Genomic DNA, 26,273 nt, shown 5'->3' on the forward strand with positions numbered 1-26,273 from the left:
TACACCCCGTTGCTCGTTTACGGCCGCCGTAACGGTTATTTACTTCGTGACCGGGCGCACGGAAGGACGGCATGGCCGTCGCCACCTGCCCGGGGAGCACGCAGCCTCGGTTGGGTCGGGTTGGAAATGCCGGCCCCTCGGAGCGTCTGCCCGCGTTACGTCGGTTACTCTGCTCCGGGCGCTTTCCAGGGCCCGCCGCTGCGGCTGGCAGAGCCGCTGGCAGGGGCTGGTTTCCAGCAGCCGCTGGTGGAGCACTTCCTCCCCTCGTGAGAGGCTCGGCTCCATCAGCACGCAGGGCAGTGATGGACTCGCTCTGTCCTTTTTCTTTGTGGCCTTGAGAAACTCCAGAAAACAGGGGCTCTTTGTTAGGGAGCAAACACAGTCTTGCTGTGGGAAGCTTTCAATGCTTTTCTTATCAAAACACAGAAGGCTCTTTATCTTTCGATCCATTGGATGTACTTATCAATAGAGATATCAGTTTCCATTTTCACTGCTTCCCTCAGAAATACGGGGCTGATCCTCGGGCAGGGGAGCGGCTGCTTCAGTTGGTTCCCTTGGAAGTCGCCGCAGCAAGTGAGTGTGACGAGTGTTCATCTGTTTTACGAAAGAGCTGGGTAGAAGCGGCCCTTTCTTCTGCCCCTCCTGCACCCCGTTGCTCTGCAGGGGTGCAGATCCCCGAGGACTGGTCTCTAGTTCTGCCTGGAGCGGTAACTGGGTACGCACCACGGAGTTAATCATTCCTCCTTCCTGGCTCCGACCCCTTCGGTTAAACAAAAGCTATAGGTCGACATTCCGGGAGCTCCTGGCGTTCCCACATCCTATTAAGCGAAGAGTGCTTCGTCCCTCGCCCTGCTGACCCTCTCGCAGAGCCAAGGGTTTTCTCTTACTGTTGGTGGATCTCGCGATGCACAGCCCTGCACGTGGGATATTGTAGCAGAAATTGGCTCGTCAGTGACCTCAATTCTCAAACCCCAATGTTTGAAGAATCAGTTTTCCTGTACAGGGGTGTCTGGTCCATAGTGCTCTTTTCTCCTGTCTTTCTACCTGTTCAAATCACTCAGATAAGAACTAAAAATGTTCCTGGGACCTTTCATGGTCTTATGTAACCTTGTTCGAATCCCGCTGTGGACCTTTCTGGCTTGTCCTGTGCTGTTCTCTCGCCTTGGCTGCTCAGCTGCAGCCGGACTGGCCTGCTTTCTTCTCCAGGAACACGCCAGACACGCTCCTTCGAGCCTCGGCTCTTCGTTTATCCTGATGCTGCCCCCCAAGATGTCTGCATGACCTTTACCTTCCTCAGCTTCTTGCTCATTTTCAGTGAGACCCACTCGGGCCGACTCCGTGAAAATTGCATGTTCGTGATTGAGTTATCTTCCCGGCCCCACATCAGACGCGGGTACAGGGCGACCGTGACAGGCTTTGCGAACTATAATGAAATTTCATTTTCCCTGGAGTAGTTGAACGGAACCACGAGCAATATCTCAGCACGTGACGCGTTCTGAGAACTGCAGGTCTGAGTTACACACGGGGAGCGCGTGTCTGTGGCAGAGGACGTCATAGAGGGAGCCCCAGCCCTCGGGCAGACGTCCTGAGCGTCATCAGGAGAAATGAATCAGGACCCAGACACGCGGAAACAGCCTGAGAGTCTGCACCTTGAAGTTTGAACTTTGAGCCATTCATTGCTCTGCGCTTTGTCCGGACTTGTCAGTTTCAGCGTTTTCCTTTGCCACACAGAGGCGTTCATGTGACTTGGAAAGAGGAAGGCCATCCCCCTCCGGCCAGGGATCTGCTGCGTACAAGCATTGGGTCTCCCCACTCCCCAAGAATAAGGTGTTCCTTTTGTTGAGCTTGTTGGTCACGACCTCCAGAAGTTGTCAGGCTAATCCTTGTTGTAGGTTTTTTTTTTAAAAAAAGCACATTTATATGTCTCCTAAAATTTGGGAAATTAGTGAATAACATTGCTGCAGGAGCCATGTGAAGGAAGTGATGTATTCCTTAATTTGGAATACTTCGTCCTGCGGTTGCAAACCTGTCTCATTAATTAGTATCCAGTTGTGTCTTTCCAACTCTCCTGATTACTCTACAGTTTCTTCTAGTTTTTAAATTATTAACGTACTATGTGCTGGACAATTTTGAAAAGAGTAGGAAGATTATTATTTTTATACCAATAACATAAAACATCTATTTTTGTGCATTCTCTTTCAGATTTCAATATGAGCTTACTTAATGTGGCTGTAATCATATGTAATATCATTTTTACTTAATAATTTTCAATCGTGGTTGCTGCCCTGGATATGGATTAGAAGATCATGTATATTTAAAAAACCACTACCCCCCCAAGCCATTGTAAATATTCATGAACTCACCCATAACTCAACATGCTTGAGAGAATTCTTCTATTGCCTTGATATGACCAAATATAAATTTGTCTGATGTGTGTAGTGTTTGCAGGCTTAACAGATTTACAGATAATTTTTATATGTCTGCTTTGGTTCATGTACCATTATACTTCTGTTCCTAAATTTTAATAAAATACATGGTTTGCGGTTTACTGTTTCGGCTTTAACACGTAGAAACTTGTAAGATAAATAAATACTATGAACTGTTAAAAGGTATGTTTTCTAATTGACTTGGGCGTTTTGACCAGTTCCTTTGGGGATAAATACAGCAGTCAAATTTCTAATGAGAAGCAGCCCGTGTAAAAATCGGAAATAAAACACAATCTGCTGTAATCTTTGGATGGCTTCCGTCGGGCCTTGTCACATGCTGGTATCAACATTTGTGAGCTGCAGGGAGCTACTTTCTAAGGTGGCACACCGTGCCTGTTTTAACATGCTGTTTTCATTTGAATACAATTCAGACATCTCACAGATGTCAAATTTCTATGATGTGGGTATATACACCGATTATGATTAAATAACCTGTGTCTCACTTGCTTAAAAAGAGGTTCAGGGGAGCCGGATTGTTCATACTGTTCGCTTTCCTGTTGCTTAAGATGCTGCTTGGGAGCCAGCAGCGTTAGGAGGGACTGTCCTGCATCTATGAGGCCGGCGTAAGTGACCTCAGCTAGACGAGCCCCATCTTGGTTCTAAAACCGCCAGCGCAGACACAAAAGCGCCGAGAGTCGGTTTACTTTATACACATGATCAACCTTAAGGGATTTTTTTCCTTTTCTCATGGAAATCCTCATACCATCGCACAGAGGTTAAAGCAATAATGGCCCCGACACACCTTCTTTGACTCACACAGTATTTATGAAATGCTCAGTTATTTCTTTTTCCACTTTACAAAATTCCGTGTTTTTTTCCATGAAAGTTCTGGCTTCTCTTGAAAAATTGAGCGTATCCGTCAACACCGGGCGCACCGCCCGCAGGCGGGAGCTCACAGGCCGAGGGACGGCCGCCTCCTTGGAGGGGGCGTGGGACCCAGCTTTTACTGCGCGTCCCTCCTTTTCCCAGAGTCCACGGCAGGCTCCCCAGTCACTCACATTTCCTGTATGTCCCTGTCACCTCTCACCGGAAACACCACGGTCCCCTTTCTGTGCACAGAGGGAAAGTGTCTGTGTAATGGAGAGACATAACCTGACTTCTTTCTCAGATTTTTAAGAAAAAGCATTTTCTTTTAGCGTGATGCCACCTTTACACATCGGTTGGCACGGATATTTGGTTCATTATTTTACCCTCGCATCAGAATTAATCAGACTTCTGTCAGTGTAGGCTGGCTGCTTGCCAGAACTCAGCAAATTAAAATAAGCAAATTCATGAAATTTACTCAGAAGAAAGATATGATGGGGAAGAATTTTAGATACGTTATGTATGTTCAGTGAGTGGAATGAAATATTCAGTAAAAAGCTGAAAAAGATTTTTTTTGCATCAAGACTATAAAGCGTGATTTCTGCCCGGAGGAGTTTTATTTAAAGGAAGAGAAATAAAATGGCAAGCGGCAGCGCGCAGCAGAATATCTGACAGTGACTGGAAAGGGCGCGGTCCGGGAGCCGGGGTCTGGGAAGGCTGCATAGCCGGGTCCCGGAAAAGCGCAGAATCTGGAATGACAGGGAAGAGGGAACCCAGGTTTCAGGAAAGGGGCGCCGTCCACGCGGCGCTTGCGGGACTGCGTGGCGTTGGGGTCCAGCTGTACTTCCGTGAAAGGCAGGAGGCTTGGCGGGAGTGGAAAATGCGGACTGGAAGGCGGAACCACACTTAAATAGGCAGCAGGTAGTCAGGCACGCAGCGCAGGGTCTTGCTGCACTCACGCGTCTTCATATGTGGGGCTATTTGCTGTGTGAAAGTGAGAATATTCTGTTTGGGGCGTGAAATGCCTCCATCGCTGGAAGAGCGGGGTGGTGTTGTGGGAGCAGTGGGGAGCCACGGGACTTTTTCCTGGGGAGCAAGGCCTCACGAAAGCGCCCTTTTAAGGCGATTAAACAGCAGAAGGCAATAAGGCTCTGGTGTAGGATGGGCAGGGAAGGGGAGGGGCGGCTGGGAGCTGCATTTCAAAGCAAGAACTAACATATAGAGGCTGATTCTGGGCTTTCGAATGAGCATGGGTGCCTGAGTTCTGTTAATACTGTGACACGCGTGGGATTGAGTTTCAGATCCTACTTTACGGTGTTGGTGGAATGTGGTCCTTGGAAAAAATTGAGTATGAGATACAGTTTTGTTTTATTGATGTTGTATGAGGCACTGGATCGGCACATGTTTTATATGCGGCCTTATAGGTTATATTCTCATTCTGAGCCTGGTGTCTGAAACAGTGTCTGAAACTTGAAAACGGATGAAAGTTTTAAAAGGCTTGAGAAGACCATTTCTGTGCAGAGGGAGGCAGGGATTCTCAGCCCCGGCGGCGCGCCGGCATCCCCGGAGGGGGTGCTAAGAGCTTTCCGACACCTGGTGTGGTCTGGGACGTGGCCCGGGAGGCGGGAGTCACCTTTGGGTGCTGCTGACGTTCCGCAGGGGACCCTCATGGTCGGAAAGGGTTGAGAACCACTGTATTTACATAGGGAAATAGTCTGTGTTTCAGTCATTGTTTTTGATGTTTGTTTGTTTTTTAAATTATCCGTGGGGGTTGTCCATTTTTCTCCCAGCTTCTCCGCAAGAGAGAAAAGCCTTACGCTCTCTTACGCGAGATTTCGTTGGCCATTGGGAAGAATGTTCCACCATTTATCGGTCCCTTTAGAGGGACGCTGGGAGATTGGGGCAGGCCCGCTCTTTGTGCAGACCATGAAGGCACATGTCTGTTTCGGGGAGCCTCGGGGAACCCGACCTCCAGGGAGAGGACACGAGGAGTCTCGAGACGCCTCTAGCCTGTGAGCTGCCACGTGTGGTTTCTGTCTCCAATAAACAACCGCGTCTCCTGTCCCCTCTCCCCTGTAATCTCAGTGACAAGGTGCCCCGAGAACTCGCGTTTGCTCCCGCCAGTGGGCCCCGAACTAGATCACTGTTCTCTGTTTCAGAGGCGTCCCAACAACTTGCTAATTGTATGTCTTAAGGAAAATGGGTGAAAATTAGTCTAAGACTTAATTATTTGCAAGCAAGTTCAGACGAATAGCATCCTCGCCCTTCCAGGACATGTTTCTTGTTGTCAGTATCACTTCTCTTTGCCAATCATAACATTGACCCCAGAGGGTAATGATATGTACTCGTCATATCAGCTCAAGGAAATTCTGGATACCGTGATTAAGACTTTAGAAATGAAACAATGTAATTCAGTTAGAAACAGAATGAAATAGCTATTCACACCTCTACTTCTTTCGTATTCTACGAAGAGACTTAAAAATCTGTCTCGTATAATGGAGAACTGAAGTCACGTCTAAGTTATACCCATTTTGCTTATTATTAGACTGTTTTATGGACAAGTTTCTTAATTTTTACTGTGGGTGTTTTAAAGATATCACCCAGGAGACCTTAGACTTCTGTAGCCTGAGGGGGGCATACCATCACACTGATATTTAGACTCCAATGTCGATGGCTTGCTATGCCAATCTGAGTGACTTCCAGACCTCCGTCCCATGTTGAAGTCGTCATTGTTTTAACATTTCTGTGGACCCCTTGTGGAAATAGTAAGGCCGGTAAAGGTCGGTTAGGAAGTGGCTTCTCATTATGTCAAAGGAGTCTGCAGAATTGGAGCCTACTTGGCTTTTATAAAATTCTGTCCTTCCCCTTCCAGACCAGCCACATGCCCTCAAGAGCAGGGGTCAAGTCAGGTTTATACCATGTCCTCCGTAGTCTCTCGGGAGAGTTTTGACACTCAGGTCCCATTGCATTCTGTCTGACTCAGGAAGGTGGACCATCTTGTAAGTTTTATTTTACCTGCTTCCTTGTCTTGTATTTAGTCACCACCTGTCCATGTCTGTCTGAGTCCCAATAATATGTAAGATCTAAGTTCCTTTTCCAGGAAGTTCATTTTATATGTTATTGGAATAATTGTAGTGGCTTTATAACTGGCTTCATTATATTGTTTTTCAGTTTACTCAACACAGCAGGCAAGTGATCCTGTTAAAATATGTCAGAGCATGTCACTCCCCTACTCCCACTCCCACGTGTGGTCCTCCGCTCTAAAGTGCACGCCAAGTTCCTTTTTATGATTTACAAGGTCTGTTCCCCCGGTGTCTCTGCCCTCATATGCCCTCTTGTTTTTATTGAACATGATGTTTCAGAGGTTTTTTTCCCCCTTATGAACAAATATAACCCTTTCAAGGCTTTTTTCTTTTTCAAGGCTGTATAGTATTTCATTGAATAACAATAATGATATAACCATTTCCATACTAATGGGTATATAGATTGTTTCCAGGGCTTTGTTAGTTCCTAACAAGGCTTCATTAAATATTGTTGTATATACGTGTATATCTGGGTATGTGAAATACATCATTTCTTGTACTTCACATTTTTCTGAGGTGGGGGTTTTTTTTTTTCTGATTCTGTAATCCAGAGGATTTTTAGCCAGGGTCTGTTTTTGGAAAATCTCTCAAATTTTGTCTTTCTAAAACTATCTTTATTTTGCCCATATTCCTGTTTATGCAGTTCTCAAAAGTCCAACGTATCTTTTTAAAGTTTCAAGTATATTATTCCACTGTCTTCTGTATTCCGTTGTTGCTATTGAGAAGTCTGTTATCAATGTGCTATAGATATAAAATGTGATTATATATATATATAAAATGTGATTATATATATATATATTTATGTTTTTCATTATGATGCTTTTTAAAGATACCCATGTCTTTTTGTCTGCTGTAATTTCATTATAATGTATCCAGATGTGTCTTTATTAAGATCTTGCTTGAGTATAACTTCTAATTCTGAAGATTTATGTTTTTCACTGCTTTTGGAAAATTCAGTTATTCTTTCTTCTAGTACCATTTCCATTCTTCCCTTGTTTTACATACCTCACTCTCTCTGGTCCAACCTTTTAGAAGTCTAAGTAGACTTATATTATCATTCTAGTCTCCATTTTTCCTAATTCCTTTGTGTTTCTCTTTTTTGTGTCTCTGTGTCTGATTCTGTTTAGTATCTTTTGTATCTGATTCAGGTCACTTCAAGTGTATAATATCTATTGTTTATTCATCTACTGAGCTTTGCATTTCATAGATTAAATATTTATTTCTTGAAGTTCTAGTTATTTTCAAAATTTGCCTTTAAAAAAGATTCTCATTGTGTTTTGATTCCTTTCTTTATTCTCTAACCATTTTAAGCATTCTTATTCTATATACTGTATTAGATGATTCTACTATCTTCAGCCTTGAAGGGGGAGAGGTTCTAATTCTGGTGTGCGTTTGTGATGCCTTATGGATTTTATATGGTGATTTGGAATGGCAGACCCATGTCTGAGAAGACGTAGGCTGAGTGTTTCTGCTTCTTGAGGGCACACGTGCTTGTCTCTGTCACAGGCCGGAGGGTGTCATCTCTCTAGCACCACAGAACCCCTTCCAGGGCTCTGGACATACAGATACATGAGTTAAAGAGTTACTGCATTTTCAGCAAGTCTCTCAGTGGATTTATTTGAGTTTTAAATTACATTGCTTCTGCCTTTAATTTTATTGTAACTTGAAAGTATTCTGAACGAAACAAGATATGTGGTTTAATTTGGCTCTTTAATATTTTGGTTTTTAGTTGTATTTTTAATTTAAAAATCAGTTTTTAGATGTGCTAGTAGTTATTATTGACTTAGCTCACACCGATTTTCATTTTAGTAAGTTTGAATCATTTTTATAGTTAGTGTTGTCTGTTCATCAGCTCTGGCTTATTCCAAACTGACAGAGACTCTTACATCCAAGAGTGCCAGGAGCCTGCTCTAACTTTGAACTGTGTATCAAGCAAGGAAAGCTTTGACCCAGCTCGCTCTTCAGCTTGCAATTATTTCTTAGTACAAAATGAAAATTACTTTAAATGGTGTAAACAAAATGAAACTTTTATGAGTTTCAATTAATTTTACATTTCCGAGGTTTCACATTAGTGCTGTATTTCTTAAACTGTATTTTAGTTCAAAGAGTTAAATATAGTGGATATTGTGACTATAAACACTTCTTTTTATTTAATCATATACTTGTAGAAAGAATATATAAAAATATCAGCTTCAAATGCTACTCTGAGACTAACTTAAAACAGGATCTCTTGTCTGTTCTTCTGTTCCCCTTTTTAAGGGAATCATAATTAAAGCTATTGCTTTGGGATATGATGAACAGCTCAGCTGACCAAAAGGAATTTCAGATTTCGTGTAAAAGACTGTCTTTCTAAAAGCAACCCGTTAACTTTTTCCTCTCTGTGTTCTTGTAGAAACTTTTTTGTTGGCTTGTAATGATTGGTATCTGAAAAATGTCAAAACATTGATTCTCAGTGGTAAGTTTCTTGTCCTAGATTAATCGAGATTGAACATCTGTGGTGCAGGATCGCTTTCCCTTTTTTGTTGTTGTTGATTAAAAAAAACCCTCTCATGCAGGGCCCTTGGGACAGATGGCCCCTCAGTGTTGATGGTTCGATTACTGTGATCACCCACAGCTTCAGAGGGGTGCGAAGAAAAGAAATTGCTTTCTTTGTCAAGGTGTTTTCAATTCAATTCTCACCCATTAGCCCTGTTTGGTTAAGTTTGGAATTACTCTGTATGTTTGGAATTACTCTATCAGGTGATTGATGAAGCTTTTCATTTTATTATAATAGATCTTGTTTAAAAGGAATGGAAGTAGCAAAATGATATGTCTAACCTGCTACGAGTTATATTTTCAAGTTCTTTGAAGTTCCATTTTCATTACCTGAGCTAGAACTCAAGTACGTCTGAGCAAAAAAGCTTCATTGTTTGGAGTTGTGATGTTAATTTTAGATAATTCTGGGAAGAATCATTTAGAAAGGCTGGAATTGTCCATTAAATTGCTTTATGGTTTGAGTTTCAAAAGCACCAAAACAGTTTTACAGTAGGAGTCGTTTGGTTGTTGAGATGATTCTTCACAGCGGGACCATTATGTCGGGCACGTTTGCACTCACGGCTTGTGTGCGTTTTTAAATAATGTTTAATTGTTAGTCTGTAACAGTTGCCCCAGTTTTTCCTCCTTTGCCCTCCTCAACCCATCCACCCCCCACTCCCACAGTCAGTTCCCACCCTGGTGTCCATGCCCATAGGTCACTCATACATGCTCATGGGTCACTCATACATGCCCATGGGTCACTCATACATGCTCTTTGACTAGACCCTTCCCCTTCTTTCCACAGTTATCCCCTGCCCCTGCTTGTATACATTTTTAAGAGATGAAACAAACTGACAAGTTTCCCAAGTTTCCTGCTTTTTATTCTAGACCTGTGCGTTATAGACAGCAATAAGTAGAAGCATGACCTCTGCCATTTTTTTGCAGCTGGTTATAAAATAAAACATCTTAAAATAATGATTGCACTTTCTTAAGGTTTTTGTATATGTAAGTCAAACTCAGGTAGGAATTATTTTAGGTCTAGAATGAGAAGGCATTGGTTTGAATCTATGGACAATTAATATTCTTCTGTAGGTTTCTTCACATAAAAATTTCTAAGTATTGTTCAGAGCAAGTCTACAGGATGTTAGCCATTATTTATAAAAATTTAAGTATTTGGTTAGCTGAAAATATCTTCCTGTAGATAACAAGGACCTTTTCTATACTTGTGAATCTGCCTCAAACTACTGTGCACTCGTGAACAGTAAGATCAAAGCTCAGCGAGGTGGGACACGTGGGGTTTATTTATAGTGCTTTCCATGCAGCAGGTATTTCAGAGAGGATGTCTCTTAGAGACCAGGGTGTCCACAGTCCAATCTCTGCTTCCGTAGTTACAGCTCCAGGCCAGGGATACAATGTAACTGCCTGCTCACGGCGGGGGTGGGGGGGATCTTTAAGGTCCTTTCTCATTCAAAAACTCTGTTTCTGTCCATACATAGTAAATCTTTTTATTTGTTACATTCCAAAGGAGAGAAAGAAAAAAAAAAAAGAAAACAAGCCTTAAATTACTTTTTTACGTTCACAGTCATCTTTCTGTTGTTCAGATCGGAACGAATTGCCTAAATTCTGTGGAGAAACAAGAAAGCATTGGAGGAAAGCACAATAAGACATCTTTTCTCATGGGTATCCTGGGCGGTGAGGCAGGCCGCAGTTAGCTGTGGGCTCCCAGTGTGTCCGTGTGTGTGCGTGTGCATGCGTGTGTGTGTGTAGGCTATAGTTTCCCCTCACTGTTCCTTCACTGATCTAGTTCTGATGTCATGAGACACTGAATTTTGAAATAAAATGATTTACATGTTGCATGGAACTAGAATTAGAGTACTAATACTAATTCTTAGCACAGAAGTGGCTTTAAAATGTTTCGGTGCCCTGGCTGGTATGGCTCAGTGAGCTTGGAGACAGATCACTTGAAAATAATGACACACAGAATGACAGGAAGCGATGAAAGCCTACAGGTCTTAGGAGACACCATTGAGACAAACATTCTGTAGAACATTGGAGTCACAGAAGGAGAAGAGAGGGTGAAAGGGGCTGAACTCTTGTTTAAAGAAATCATTTCTAAGAACTTTCTAAACCTGGGAGGAGATTTGGGCATCCAGTTCGTGCAGTTAATAGGTAACTCCACAATTTCAATTCAACATGATCTTTAAGACCCACTGTAATAAAACTGTCTAAAAGCAAAGACAGAGAATTTTTAAAGCATCAGGAAAAAAATATCATGCAAAGACTGTCAGCAGATTTCCCAAAAGAGACCTTGCAGGCCAGGAGAGAAAGGGGTTATATATTCAAAGCCCTGAGTAACACTTTACCCAGCAAAGTGGTCCTTTGGAAATGAAGGTGAGATGAGGGCTTGGCCAGGCGAAAGACGGCTGGCGTAGTTCATTACCACTCCCCCTTCCCCCCGAGAAGTGTTGAAATGACTTTTTCCAGCTGAAATGAAGGATACTGATTGTGAAAATATATGAATAGGAACGAAGGGGACTGACTATGAAAAGACACAGCACACCGGCAAAGTCAAGTGTATAGTCAAGATGTGGAAACCACCTAAACGGCCATCAATGGATGAGTAAAGAAAATGCGATTTTATTTCCACATGTGCGTGCGCACACACACACACACACACACACACACACAATTCCAGCCCTGCAAAAGGCTATCTTGTCATTTGCAACAACATGGCTAGACCTTGAGGACATTATTTTAAGTGAAGTAAGTCAGACAGAAGAAGTCACGTAGTGTGTGGCCTCATTTCTGTGGAATCTAAAAACATTGAACTTAAAAAACCCCTGGTGGCTGCCAAGAGCTGGGGGGTGTGGAGAAATGGAGAGATGTTGGTCGGGGTGTGTGTGTGCAGATTTTCAGCTCTAAGACAAGTAAGTCCCAGGAATCTAATGTACTACATTAACACTATCGTCTGTATTCTCAGAAGTTGCTATGAACGTGGCCCTTAATGGTCTCACTATAACCGCAAAACAAAAACAGCAGCGTGGTAATTATGTGAGGTCAAAGGTATGTTAGCCAGCCTGGCTGTGGCAGACGTTTTGCAACATATCCATGTATGAAATCATCACGTTGCACACTTTCAGCTTACACAACGTTACATGTCAATTGTATCTCAGCAAAGCTGGAAAAAACATGATTTTAACCGAAGTTATGTAACCCCTTGCTCTTCAATCTTTCCCCCCCAATAGCACAGGTAGAAAATGATATTTATGAGCATAGGGTAAACCTGGGTAGACAGACGAGGCTCCGTTCTTCCCTATCGCCATAGAGGGAGGGAAGGAGGAGGGGCGGGGACAGAGACAGGAGGAGGGAGACTGATGTCCTTTTCAGTGCCTGCCCCTGGTCACAAAGTATATTATTCACAGATGCAAGACCCCAACGTGGGCTGCCTCATTTCATAACGACAAATGCTCCTTTTATTTATCTTGCCTTATTTCTCAGTCCTGCAGTCTTCAGCTATATGGTAGGTTTTCTGCTGGAGATACAGGTTGAAAATGCATGAGCATGATCCGCTGTAACGTTCAGTGGGGAAGGGCCCAACAGGGAAAGAACCCACTGTCCTTGTCACCAGCCTTAGGTCAGCAGAGCGTGTCTGCAACCACGCTTCTGCTTAAATTCTCTTTCTGTCGCGCATGACTGACGGGAACCTCAAACGCTCACCAAACCGACCCGTGTGTTTTCACACCTGGGCACTTGGACGGCGGGGAAACACCACACGGTTGCCATTAAATCCTGGGTTCAAACCCACCTCCCTGCAGACGCAGCAGTGCCGGAAACAGCGCCGCCACCTTCTTAAGCCCCCAGCGGCCCCCCTTTGCGCCAGGGGCCTGGCTCCCTCGGGGCAGAAAGTAACCAGCGCTTTTCACACCCATTCACCGTTGCGCCGCCCGCTCGGAAACCTCGGGTTCGTAGCTCTTCCTTTTCCTGTAACAGCGGTGAACACTCCCGGCTTCTCTCCGGGGCGCGCCTTGACCCACCTCTTCGTGCCTTCCCCGGAGGGGCCTGTCCCTTCTTGTCCGGCTCTGCCGGCCCCGCGATGGGCATCGTCCTGTAAAGATGCCCCCGCTGCCCCCGCCCACAAGGAGCGAAGGACAGACCCGTCTGGCCTTGTCCGTCTCGTCCCACCTCTGCGCTCCCCGCCGGGCGCGCTTCCTTCCCTGAGCGGCCCCCACGCGCTGCCCTCGCCTCCGTCACGCTCTCCTTCCCCGTCTTTCGCGACGTGTGCGCTTCCCACGCGGCTGGCCTGCGTGGCCAGCGCCTGGCCGCATGTTCTGCCCCGTTGCCTGGAGAGTTTTTAGACGCACCCTTTCCTTGGCTTTCACACCACACGCTCTCTGGCTGTATTTGCGTGACTTCCAGTTTTTTCTCACTTGGCTGGCGTGGCCACGCGCGTCCGCGCTTTTCCCGCGGTGCCGCAGGTGGACGCAGGCTCCCGAGCCCGGCTGCCCCCTGTCCAGCTTCTGTCCTGGACGTTCTCTCTCCTGCTCCGCCTCCTAGAGAGGTTGCTTTTCTTGTTTTTCGGTTGGTAACATAGATTCTGCTTTCTTTTAACCTTCAAGCGTACTGTCTGTCCCGCCCGGAACGTTCTCCCTGCCCGCGTGGCTTTGGTGACTCGGTGAGAGGCGGTTCCTTAGGCCGCCCTGCAGTGTCCTGTCCTCTCACTGGGACGCCCCTTAGACTGCAGAGCACTGTGTGTTCAGGTGCCTCTGTCCCCTATAAATTCTAGGGGCCCTGCTTTGGTCAGCGCACCATGATATCTCCTTTGGGGAAAGAATGCAAAGGCCACATTTTCTTTAACGAGTCCTGCTCATTTGTATTCCAGACACCGCCCTGCCTTCACTGGGAACATTCTTGAGGATATTAAGCCAATGAATTTTCAGGTTGCGTTCATGTGTTCCCACCTTGTTTAAAGCAATCCTTTGCACAAAGAACTAGATCACTCTTCAGCCTTTTCTCCAATTGTGCCGTCGGGCATCGGCGGATGGGGACTTGGGCTGGTTCTTTAGCCTTGCGTAGATTTTTGAACAAAACTAATTGAGCATAATTTAAATGGGACAGAAGATGTACTGATTATTAAAATTATTTAAAGTAGCTGCTCCTTAGAGCTCAACTAACATTATTGCAGTGCTAGGATTTTAAATGGAAACTTAAGGTCATATAATTTGGTTCAGTCTCCGAGGGCTCTAACATATTTGATTACATATTTACCACATGTATGTTTTACTTTTCAAATTAAAACCAGTATGTTAATATAGTTAAATCTGAAAATTTATATTTCATAATCTTACAAATGTAAGCATACAAATAAAAATGGTGTTGCTAAAAGAAATAATGATTTTTAATAATCTGACTACATTCTTAATTTTATTTCTTCCTATTCCAAAGGTCATTAAAAGTCTTAAAAGATAAAACTATTTAATTTTGACCCTCATCCACTGTAAATGTTTAAAGAGAAACTTAAAAACTACTTAAAAAGTAGCTTTGACAATTTTAAGAGTATTTTAATGGCTGTTGCTATAAAAGTGTTTGTTTATTCCCTCTTTTTAATGCCATGTATCAATTATTTACAGATCCGGTGGTTTTGTGGAAATTCCCGGAGGACTTTGGAGACCAGGTTGGCATCACATACTTTTTAAAAAGCATTTAAAATCGGCGTGCTTTGATGACTGCTCTGTACCTGCCGCTACTACGACACATAATAAGTATTTTCTCTTGATCAGCTTGGATAAGAAAAGCCACATGTGCAGAATATATGTGGAGAGTCATTTACAGGCTCCCTGTACCTGGATGATGAAGAAGCCCTTAGAATGAGACTAATATTTAGCTTTACATCACTTTACACTCTTTAAAATCCGACAGTGGAATATATATTTGGGAACATTTAAGATGTTTTCCACCAGAAAGAATTGACTGTCCTGTACATGGTCGAATACCCTCATGTTACTTCTCTCTTCTCAGAAGTGGTAACGGCTGCAAACAAGTGGGTGGTTCTCTCCTGCTAGAGTAACAGCTGCTTCATTTACTTCTGTAAAGTGAATTGACATTGTTTTCTTAATTTTAAATAATTCTCATCTATAGCTTTATTTTCTTAAAATGAGAGACTCTGGAATGCATTTATTTCATTGTATTTTAAATTAGAGTCTTCTACAGTTTCCTAAGGGTTTAGTATGGCCAAACTGATTAATTATTTTGACATGATGTTTATAAACAGAAAAATCTTAAAAATTTATATTATAAATTTATCATTTTGAAATTAATTATATAATATATGGTTAAAAATACAAAGTTAAATAGGAATAAGCACCTTTTATGGAAAATTATGAACAAGTTCCTTTTGTTGTCTACAAAGAAATGGGGTGAAATAGTCCTTGTCACTGTTAAAGTGATAAAGTTACAAACTTAATCGTAAGTTAAATTCCCAGATATAATTTTCATACTTATAATTTACAAAACTTAGAGTTGATAAAAGGCTTTGTTTAAAGCAGCGCATTCAGAGGCCATTGTACAAACACGTGTCTGAGGTATGTAGAAGAGTGATCTTCTCCGTGTGAAATCAGCATATAAGACCAGGAAGTTGCACCCAAAACGCGGGCACTTGGGCATGTGGGTATCGGCTGGGCCTAGTGCAACGCAAGACTGTTGTTTCACGTACAAAGACGGCGTGTACTCTTAATTGTTAGCCCTTTCGAGAAAGAATAGGGTTATAAGTGGCTCTCGTATACAAAAGAAGTTCCTACAGCGAAGACGTGGTGTGGACATATGAAGCTTCGTCGGGTTTGTCCCCAAGTCATGTGTGGTTAGGTTAGAGCCTTCCTGGCTCATGTTACCATTTTTAAATGCTGTTCTTCTCTTGGTCTTCTGAATTCTGTCTTGTCCACTGACCCAAGAACAGACCTGTCTGGTGTGTGTGTGTGTGTTTGTATGTGTGTGCATGTGATCTCTTCAACTGCCCCAAGAATTCCCGGGGCCCCCAAGACGCCTCTCTGTGGTTCACAGAAGGGCGATAGTTCCTTGTCGCATTTGGCTCCAGTGGACTTCTCTGCTGTTCCTCTCTGTGACCGATGAGCTGGTGATAGGAACTTTTTAGTCGGAGCTGAATCGTTGCTTTGTTTTCCATATCTGTGAGGTCAGTGGCACGTTAATAAGCCCTCACAGACTTAGTAAAATGCTAAAGCAAAGGACCATGTAATGGTAAGGAACCCTCCTAACCCCCGGGATTCCGGGCCATAGCCGTCCTCGCTGACCTTTTGAGGGTCACGGCTGAAAGAAGCTTTAGATTCCACTGTGTCTCACGACTTGACTTTATGTCCCAAGAAACCAAACTTTATACAGGAACCCAGCCAGGCACCCTGAAGAACGGTCTCGTTGTGTGCTTCTCGGTGACTCTTTTCAGTGCTGCCGGTGACGCGGTCCCGTTCTCACGCGTCCTGCCTTCCTGTGCTGTCTGCTGCTCCCCACACAGCTTCCTCGCCGGAGCTGAGACGGCCTCGGTGACAGCAGTCCTTAAAGGCCTGTCGCTCTGGCTCTTCCCAGGTGCTGAGCTCTGGGTTGGTGCCCTGTGAGCCCCATCCGGGCTACCTTCAGCTCCTACCGGGACCGAGAGCATCATCCCCGAAAGGGGAGGCGGTACCTGCCCGGGGAGGCACGTCTGTCCATCCCAAAGGCACGAGCTGTAAGCAGCTAAGAGCTGCTGTCGTTCCTGCTTCTGCAGTTTTAGTCCACGTCCTGCTCACTTACATGCGCTGTTGCAAAGTGTACCATAGTAGTTTTTTCTCAGTCTTCCGAATTTGAAAGCCACTGTTACTTAATCCGAGAGGACGGCGCCAGCGCCTCTGTTTTTGTCCCTGTTGAATTTGTCCTGCACGCAGAGGCACGGCGGCAGGAGAGGCGACAGAGCTGCCCCTCCGGCAGGCGGCCGCTCCTGCCGGGTCGCTGCTGTCGTTGCTCCCTTCCGACGGCGGGGTGGGTCTCTCCAGGCCCGCGAGGGGCCACGTTACAGAAGAGCAGGGCACTGGCTTTCCGTGGCCGACGTCCCACGACTAATAAGCAGTAGAGCACTTGTCCACGCCGGAGGCTGTGGCCCCGGGCCCGCGGCGCACAGGAAGAGGGACGCGGACGCGAGACTCCCCGTGGGCACCTTTAGCAAAAGCTCAACCTTCTCAGCGGGATCAAGTCCCTTGTTTCAAGTCCCTTGTTTCCGCCTTCAGCCTCGCATTTCTCTGCCTCCCTTTCTTCTCTATTGCAACGTGGTCTGTGTTTCGTAGTGAACATTAGTTTCCGTGATACGCCACCCATTTACGTTCTCTCTTTGAAACTACGAGTCTCTCCGTCTGAAATGCTGATCTCCTGTTTGCACTAGCAGTTGCCTGTCTCTCTGTCTTGGCTTAAAGATCATTTCCTCCAAGAAGCCTTTTTTATGTCCAGGTCTGGACCGAATGGACCTCCTGGGAGCTCCTTCTGCATTTTATGGTTCCCACATTATGGCCCTTATTAGAGCCGTCACCCTTTACTTTCTGCTTACCTCACTAGACTAAGTGTCTCTGGGACTAGCGCTAGGGGATCATTTTACCAAGAAGATAAAAGTATGGCTCTAATACAAATATGTATACAATTTTATTTTTGTTGAAGTTTTTTTAACTCATTAATTGGCGAGGATACCAGTAAAATAGCACAACCCGTCCGAAGGAGAGTTCAGAGCTCCACAGCGCTGGCAATAAATCAGAAAGCTGTAATAAACGTGCCGATAGAGGTGGGAGTGGCTTCTTTACCCCGGGGTGGGGGGCGAGGAGCGGGGAAGGCAGCTGCCCCTCCATCAGACACGCCTGTGACAGGTACATGTGCACTGCTGCCATTTAGCTGCAGCGTGGCGTCACGTAAGGGCGGCGAGAGGCCCAGGCCCCTCTAAGGCTGTGTTAGACGGCGGCTTTTGGCCCGGTTCACTCTTTCACGGTCTTACAGCCTTCCTCCTGCCCTTGCAGCCATAATAATGCCGCAGAAAGGTTATTCTGGGTTGAAAAAAGGAAAGACGCGTTCCCTGAGCTCCGGCCCGATTGCCTCCGTAGGTGCAGCAGGAGGGCCCCTGGCCCGTCACCGTCCGTATCTAGAGCCATGCCGTGCAGAGCGAGTACTGCACCTGCAAAGGGACGTCTCTCCGGACGTTTCATGGGGAATGTCAGGCGGGGCTTTGAAAAAGCTCCTGCTGTTCGTCACCCTGAAGCTAGGAAGCCAAGCCCAAGGCGGTATCTCTCCCAGACTTCCACGTGCTCCCTGTAACTTTGTAAAGCCTTCCCTTCCCGAGGGCCCCCGGGGGCTGAGGCTCCCAGTTGGTGAGGAAGGGGCTTTCTCCAGCACCCGTGAGGCTGGGGTCTGTCGGCCGGGTCGCCGGTGCAGGCCCTGGGGGGTCCTCAGAGTTTCCATGAGAAGAGCTCCTTTTTTTGTGCCTTAGAAGTCTGGACATAGCTCGTTAAACCAAGACCTTTCTCAAATCTGACAGTTTAAGTAAGGCCTTGGTTGTGGAATCAGTTTTTCCAGTTACATCGTGGTAAAACGAAAGACATTTTTTAATAAATTGGACTGATGCAAATATATTTTCTTTAAATGGTGTGAAAGGGGTGTGGTCAGAATGAATCAAGCCTTTCAGGGTTTGAAATTGTGGTCGATTGACAGCTGGATGTATCAGTTTTTTCCTCCTTGTATCAGTCATGGAGAAGATCGAAATTATTTGAAAATAGTTTATTAAATTTTAATACTTAAAAAATAAATGTTTCAATAAGTTATGGATATGTATTTTTAAAATGTCTTTTTCTTTTTTTTCTTTTTGCTTGTTTGGGCTTGATTCTGTCATTTTTAACTACAAGTTGATCCCATCACACATACAAAAAATAATAATTTAATTATATCCTATATCAATTCTTGTTTTTCCAAATGAAAATAATTCAGTTTCTTGAGCCAGTTTTTGAAGAGTGGTGGTTAATTTTTCTTAACTATTTCTATGAGAATTTACATTATATAAGGACACATATTTCTAAGACAAATTAATTTTTAATTTTTAATGTGATAACATTTTGAGAAATGGTAGTATAAGAGAAAGATAATCATATCATGACTGCATCTTTTATTTCATATTCAAATATTTTATCAGTGACCTACCTTAATAACCCTAAAATATCCACTATTTCTTATCAATTTGTTTTAGATACTCAGAGTGCTATCTTTGTTGTACGTTTTTTGTGGCTACAGATGAAGAATCAGAATAAAACATGATAATTGCCAGCATATGGAAAGTGCTTAAAATTGAAATGTTGGTCATTACAATCATATCTTTCTCTCTATTCATCTTTCTGTATGGAACCAAGATTGGTCTCTTCTGCAGACGCAGCGTCAGGCAGCGCAAGGTAAAATGTGGTTACACCCTCATTTCGTCCGCCTGCCGTCCTACGCTTCCCACGTTTACAGTTTAAAAATCTTATTGCAAACAGGGATATTTGGAGAAACTGATATTTTAGAAACTTTGCTTTTTTGGAAATTTTATTGGAAAACAGAACTCCGTAGCCTAGCCAACTCCCATTGAAAAGAATATTTTCACATACATTTTAGATAATAAAATGTGAAAACCCCTGAAAAATTGACCTTATTTTTTTTGTGCTGTAGGGTGAGCAGGTTTTACTTTAATAAGCTCAGAGAGGTGAGGCTTTTGTTTATTTTTATGGCAGTGAAATTATAATAACTATCCAGATGATTCCCATCAATCTTGGAAGGTCTGACATTACTCAGTAACCCACAGAAAGCAAGTAATAATGGATGATGCAGATTTGAAGAGGTAAATGTAGGTTCACAAAAATTTACTTTTTATTTAGCAGTAAACATTTGACAAGTGAATTTGAAACTTGGTCCTATAAAGAGTTCTAAATCTTTGAGAGAAAAAAAATGTTAAAAAATAATTTTTTCAAGGTGACAGGCTCATGAATGGAAGCAATTTTTCACAAATCAGGAGAAAAAAAGTTAAATATATTGGGGTAGTACAGTCTCTCTGCCAGTTCACAATGTTACATTTCAAAATATTTTTTGTTTAAAAAGAAATTAAAATTGGTTAATTATAAAACAAAGGATGGAAACACAAAAAAGATTTTCAGCTGTTACTAGATGATAAAATTAAAATCTTTCAAAATTGGCATGAAGTCAATATTAAGTCACAGGAAATGCGTTACTTGGAAATAATTTGGATGATTATAATTGTATTCTGCTTTAAAAAACACCGGTTGGGGCAATTTCTTTCTTTGGATAGGCGCTGGGGCGAGCGAGGCTGGGGGTCACCAGCATCAGGGAGGAGCCGTACGTGGCCCCCTCACCTTTCACTTCAGTTTCCCCATTCTCTCCCCTCTCAGCCATTATTCATGGGTTCGCTCTTCTGCCGGCTTGTTTGCCTAGCGCTGAGAATGAAAGCCGGACATGCAGCTGGGGAGGGTACGTAGCTATGAAGCCGCTGCACTAATAAAATTTTGAAGTTTAAAAACCATTCTGTACGAGCTGAAAATGTTGAACTTGATCAACATATGGTACCAGCCAGCCTGGTCCCCACCCGTTCTTTTGTTATCTTGTGATTGTTACCAGCTTAATGGCAGTTGTGAGCCACCATTCTGGGAGTGGGGTGGGTCCGCCCTGGGGAGGAGAGCAGGGAACAGCAGTGTGGATTATGGAAATATGGATTGATCTAAAAAGAGACCCCTTGTAAAAGAAGGGGGCTCAAAGGAGGGCCAGGCAGACCGATGAAAAGATGATGGACTATGATGTGAGCGGGCCGTGGGCAGCCTCCTTTCATCCGCAGCTGCTGCGCTGGGGAGGGGAGGGGTGCGTTTGTGTGTAAGGGAGGGCCAACGGGGGCCAGATTAACAGTGTTATTTATTAGATCGATGCTCGTTTTCAGTGAGATAAAATATGTGCATTTTAACAGGCTTTGCATATGTGAGGTTTTTAACATCGTGAAGACGTAATGTCAGGCATGACATGCCCGAGAAACATTTCGAGTCGTACAGGAGGCTTGATTAATTTTTAACCTTTCAATAGACGTCACTTAACAATTAACGTCATGTTTGTTATGTACGACCTGTTTTAACTAATTGTGATAGTGAATAGTATCTTTGAAATAGGAATTATTTCTGTTACTTTATAACTTAGTTATTCAATTTCATGGTCACAGGTTTATCCACGTGCATTTTCCTAGACAAGGGGTAACGTTGCAGCTGCTCTTGGTAAACTTGCTAGGGTGTAAGTTTGAGCAGAAGGCCCAGCAGTGGGGTCGCTAGCGGCCACGTTCGCAGGTGCAGACCCGGGTGCACCTGACGCGCTCGTGTGTAACGAAGGGAGAGTCCCGGCCTGATGCTCAGGTTGAGAGAGAGGATGGGGAAGAGAGAGCGTGACACACAGAGCTGAGATGTTCGGTGGAGGCCGTCATTTGAGGGTAAAGGATGTTTTCCATTTTGGCTGTGCCGGGGGCCTGGTAGGGATGTGTCCTCGGTGGCAGGAAGCCTCTGGCTGGCATTCCAGAGAGGGTGACAGGTAGCTTCACACAGGCAGAGGGAGCTGAAAGGGGTTCTGAACCTGCATCAGGCCGGAGGGCCAGACTTTTGTCCCTTATGTGCAGCCCCGGGGGCGTGGGGCTGAAGCCAGGCCTGGGAGCACCGTGGAGAAGGCTTAGGAGGAGGAGGCGTGGAGCAGCCCCAGAAGGAAGGACAGACACAGGGGGGCTGCGGGGCAGTGCTTGTAAGCAGGGGACAGACCTTGTCTTCTCGGGTCGGGACGGGTCACTGTCATTTTTAATCCCAGGTGTTTCTTACGTGACAGTACTGAATATACACCAGTCCCATGAGCGAATGAGCTGTTGCCTATGGCAGAAAAGTCAAGTGCGATCAAGGCCGGGACCGGCTCGTCCACGTAGACGCCAGAAGCCACTGCAGATGGTGAGGACTGAACAGCAAGAAGCAAGAGAGACCCAGAGGGCTATTGTACTTTCAAGAAAATTTTCAGTGAAAGCAAGAACTGTTTCAGCTCTGCTTTCTAGCTGACCGGAGGCTGACTCACTTCACAGGTTTCCCTTGGCCTGCTTTTACGAAGAAGTCGCTCGTGTTTTGTTTTTTTTTAAATTCCTCCTTATTTTCCAATAAAATAATATATGGTAAAGAATAAACAGGAGGTATGAGATTATTTATTCAAGAGAATTATCAATGCTTCACTCAGACATTTTATCAAATAACTGCATGTGCACATGGTTTCTCATTCATTGACTGGAATCCTTTACAGGAGACTCAGGAAATTGTGTTTTTTCTTCAAGGTCGTTTCTGCCAAAGTGGACTAGACTCAGTGAAGAAAGCACATTGCTATTTGGTGAGGCCTTTTCGGTGGCTTTCCGTGTGAAAAGAGCCAGTGTTCCTGGCGCAGTTTCTCAGAGAGAGAGTTCTCCATTACAAGGACGGGGACCAAACCTGGCACCTTTATTTATAACCTCGGCCAGAGGCCAGGGATGACGTCAGCAGGGAGTGTGAACTCGATTTTTATTCCAAGAGGTGGATGTTCCATACCGGGCGGGGCAGAACAAGTCTGTAAAAGAATAGCTCACAATATTTCTATTTAGAATTTCAAGAAGCACTTATTTAAAAAAAAAAAACTGTTATGACTTCAAATTTAATTGTGGTTTGACATACGGAAAATAATGGGCATGTACTTTTTTTTTTTAAATAACAGAAAAATCTTACGTAATTTAAGATAACCTAAAAAAAAAAAATCAGCGTTCCTGGATTCTTGTAGTCACAACCAAGCGTAAGCGTAAGGAGCGTTGGTGTTTGCTCGGCTTGTGTGCTTTTTGCCCCCGGACTTGATTTCCAGGGCCTAGAACGCTGAGGGCAGAGAGGCTTTCATGGGTGACTCCGTGTCATGCTCCCTTCTCCCTGCTTCTTCATGTCCCGGCCGGGTCTAACTGTTTTCTGAAGTATTCATTGTATCATCGTCACTCTGCCTCTCTGGGGACAGCACCCACCACGCAGAGACCAAGCAGGCATCGGATTTAGGTATCTTTGAAAACAAAGTTAAAAATACACGTATACGTAGGGTGCAGACTAATTGTGAGAAGCCTCAGCCTGAGCTCAGGTCCCGAGTTTCCCAGTTGCTAGCTGTGTGATGTGGGACAAGTTCCCTCGTCTCGTTGGCTTCTCTCTCCCACCCCACCCCCACAGAGAGAAGGGAAGAAAACGTGGGTGGAAATTGAATGAGATAATATACAGAAAGAGCTGAGGTCACAGAGCAAGCAGTGATGTCACCACATCTTTGCTTAGGAAGATAATCAAAACAAAAGCTTTTAGCGGTGATGTCACAGTTGTGGAAACTGTCTACCAAGGCGCAGGGCTTTTGCCGGTGGGAGATCCGTGTCGTTTTACGTGACCTCAGCAGGCTTGCTCAGAGCAGGAACCCGGGGCCAGGCCCGGGGTGGGCATCAGGGGAACTCCAAAGTCGAGTAAGCCCTTGAGGCTTCGGAGATTCGTTTGTTCCGACTGATCATGCCCATCGTGACAGCTAGGGCTCCCTGGTGGGCCCGCTGCATTGACCTGGTCATTGACCATTAATGTAGGGCAGTGATGGCATCAGAAGTGGCCGGCGCTCTGTGCCCTCTCTCGGTGCCTGTCATTGGGAAAATAATGCTTTCATCATTGCATGAGGAACCTCAGTGATTTTATCCCTTGGGCATATTACCATAACATCGCCCGTGGAGGGGAGTGTGAAACACAGGAGAGAGAACATGGCTCTTCCACGGAAGTTGAGACTAAAACAGTCTCATGTCTTCTTGGGCCGCATCTTGCCATCAGTGCCATTTTCTTCCTTTGTCCTCCCCTCGGGCAGACTCTGTCTCCGGAGCACCCGGCATTTGCCCAGCTTCCTCCTGGCTGTCTCCATTTCACTCCCACGTTTGTCCTAATTTCGTGCCCTTCTCTGCATTCCTGATGCAGCTGTCACTCTTACTTCCGGCCACCACCGTGCCCGCCCTTGATGATTGCAGAAGTCCCCCAAGTGCCTCCCCAGCCTTCAGTCTCTCCCTTTTAGAATCGATGCTGCGCATTAGAGCGGAGTGATCTAAAATCCAAGCTCACGCACATCCCCCCTTGCTTTAAGCCCCTCAGAGCTTCCCTATTTCTCTTACGTTCGGTGACCATGAATTATTATCCAAACTGAGACATTTATTAACTTGTTTTTGAGCGACCATTTGTATACAGTGCAATGCACGTTGAAACGAGTTTTGACAGGTGCATACACCTGTGTGACCCACATTCTGTTAAAGATTCAGACTATTTCTGTCGCTCCAGAAAGTTCCCTCGTGCTGATCCCTGGCTTCTCCCTGTGCCCCGCCCACCCCCGCAGCTCCAGCCCACCACCGTGCTGAGCTCTGTCACAGCAGATCCCACCGAGGGCTTGTGGGTGTGGAACCATCCTGGCTTCCCTGGAATAAATGCCACTTGATCACCGTGTGTGACCCTTTTCATGAACTCGGTTTGCAGATATATTGCTGAAGATTTCCTGCATCTGTGATTATCAGGGACATTGGCCTGTAGTTTTCTTTCTTGTGGCGTCCTGGTTTGGCTTTGGGATCAGGGTAACGCTGGCCTCATAAAATGAGTTGGAAAGTATTTCCTATTCTACATTGTTTGGGGAAGACTCTGGAAAGGACAGGTATTAAATCTTCTCTGAATATTTGGTAGAATTCACCAGTGAAGCCATCTGGTCCTGGACTTGGGCTTGTTGGGAGTTTTTCGTTTGTTTGTTTGTTTTAACTGATTCAGTGCCCTTATGAGTAATTGGTCTGTTTCCGTATTCTCTTTTTCCATGATTTGGTCTTGGAAGATTATATGTTCCTAGGAAATTATCTGGTTTTTTTCTATGTTGTTCAATTTGTTAGAGTATAATTGTTCATAGTAGTCTCTTATGTTTTTTTTTTTTTTTGTATTTCTGTGGTATCAGTTGCAACTTTTCACCTTTTGTTTCTGATTTTATTTACATGAGCTCTTCTTTTCTTCTTTCTTTCTTTGCTCTGATCTTTATTATTTCCTTCTACAAATGTTGCGGTTCATTTGTTCACTTTTCCTAGTTACTGTAGGTATAAAGTTAGATGGTTTATTGGAGGTTTTTCTCGTTTCTTGAGGTAGACCTGTATTGCTATGAACTTCCCTCTTAGAACAGCTTTTGCTGCATCCCATGGATGTTGGTATGTTGTATTTCCATTTTTATTTGTCTCTAGGTATTTTTTATTTCCCTTTGATTTCTTTATTGACCCATTGGTTGTTCAGTAGCGTGTTGTTTAATACCCACATAGTTATTTTTTCAGTTCTTTTTTGTAACTAAGTTCTAGTTTACTATCATGGAGGTCATAAAATAAAAAAGAAAAGCCTTCCCTGTTCTGGATCACCACTCCGGGGGGGTGGGGTCTTCTGCGTGACCGAGTCTGCCGCCCCTGCCTGTCCCCAGGTTACCCGAGGTTACTCGACGTTGAGGAGCAGCGTCCGGCTTGTGGTCCGAGGGAACTGGGTCAGATGCCGCTGTAGGTTTGGCCTGCGTGAGAGGAGAGGAGTTCAGTGACATCCCGGGCTTCCATCTTGGACACCCCCCCGTCTTTTAAATGCTTTGACCTTAAATGAATGAGGAACACGTATTGTGCCTTTCATTTGCCAAGCAAACCATCTGATTGTAAACACATTGTTTGTAATGTCACGCTGCCCTGCTCCGACCCGCGCGTTCTCCTGGGCGTCACGCTTACCTGGGGTCACCGCTCGTAGGCAGTGGGGCCTGAGGCGGGTGCGAGTGCTGCCCAGACCCTGGAGATCCGTTTGCCAGCTGCACGGCTGTTCTTGCAGCGGGGTTTTGGCTTCGTGCGCTTATTAAAATCTTCCAACAATAAAAACTCCTTTTTCAATGTTAACAGAAAAATAACTTGGGAAGAGTTAACTGTCTAAACAGGTTTTGTGTCAGAATCCGTGGTCTTGCAGTGACGTTCCTGCTTTACGGGGAAGGATGAAAGAACTTTATTTCAAATAGAAATATTACATAAAAGTAAAAACCAAGAGAAGGATTTCACGGTGGGCTCAGGTTTTCCAACAGTTATTCTTCGGTTCTAAGTTTAAAAATCTTCTTAAAAAACTTCAAGAAGATGATGTTTGAAGGGGCCGTGTGTGCGATTTGCCACACGGACGTCGTTTTCGCTTTTACAGAGCACGCCCTGGTGTGACGGCTCTGTAAGCCGCCTTGGGGGGCCCCTGCAGCTCTGCGGGGCTCCCCTGCCTGCCCAGGGCGCCTG

The 26,273-nt window shown here is 44.7% G+C and overlaps 1 protein-coding gene across 1 annotated transcript in view; it reads left to right on the forward strand.

The window, feature by feature from the left end:
- The window catches only part of DENND1B (DENN domain containing 1B), a 124,230-nt gene that overhangs the window by 12,887 nt on the left and 85,070 nt on the right, over window positions 1-26,273 (forward strand). The window contains exon 3 of the mRNA XM_090263264.1: window positions 14,515-14,558. Within this exon, the coding sequence (XP_090119390.1) occupies window positions 14,515-14,558 (44 nt within the window). The remainder of the gene's footprint in view (window positions 1-14,514; window positions 14,559-26,273) is intronic.

The sequence above is a fragment of the Furipterus horrens genome, unplaced genomic scaffold (assembly GCF_987537825.1).
Source record: "Furipterus horrens unplaced genomic scaffold, mFurHor1.1.pri manual_scaffold_15, whole genome shotgun sequence".
Classification (NCBI taxonomy): domain Eukaryota; kingdom Metazoa; phylum Chordata; class Mammalia; order Chiroptera; family Furipteridae; genus Furipterus; species Furipterus horrens.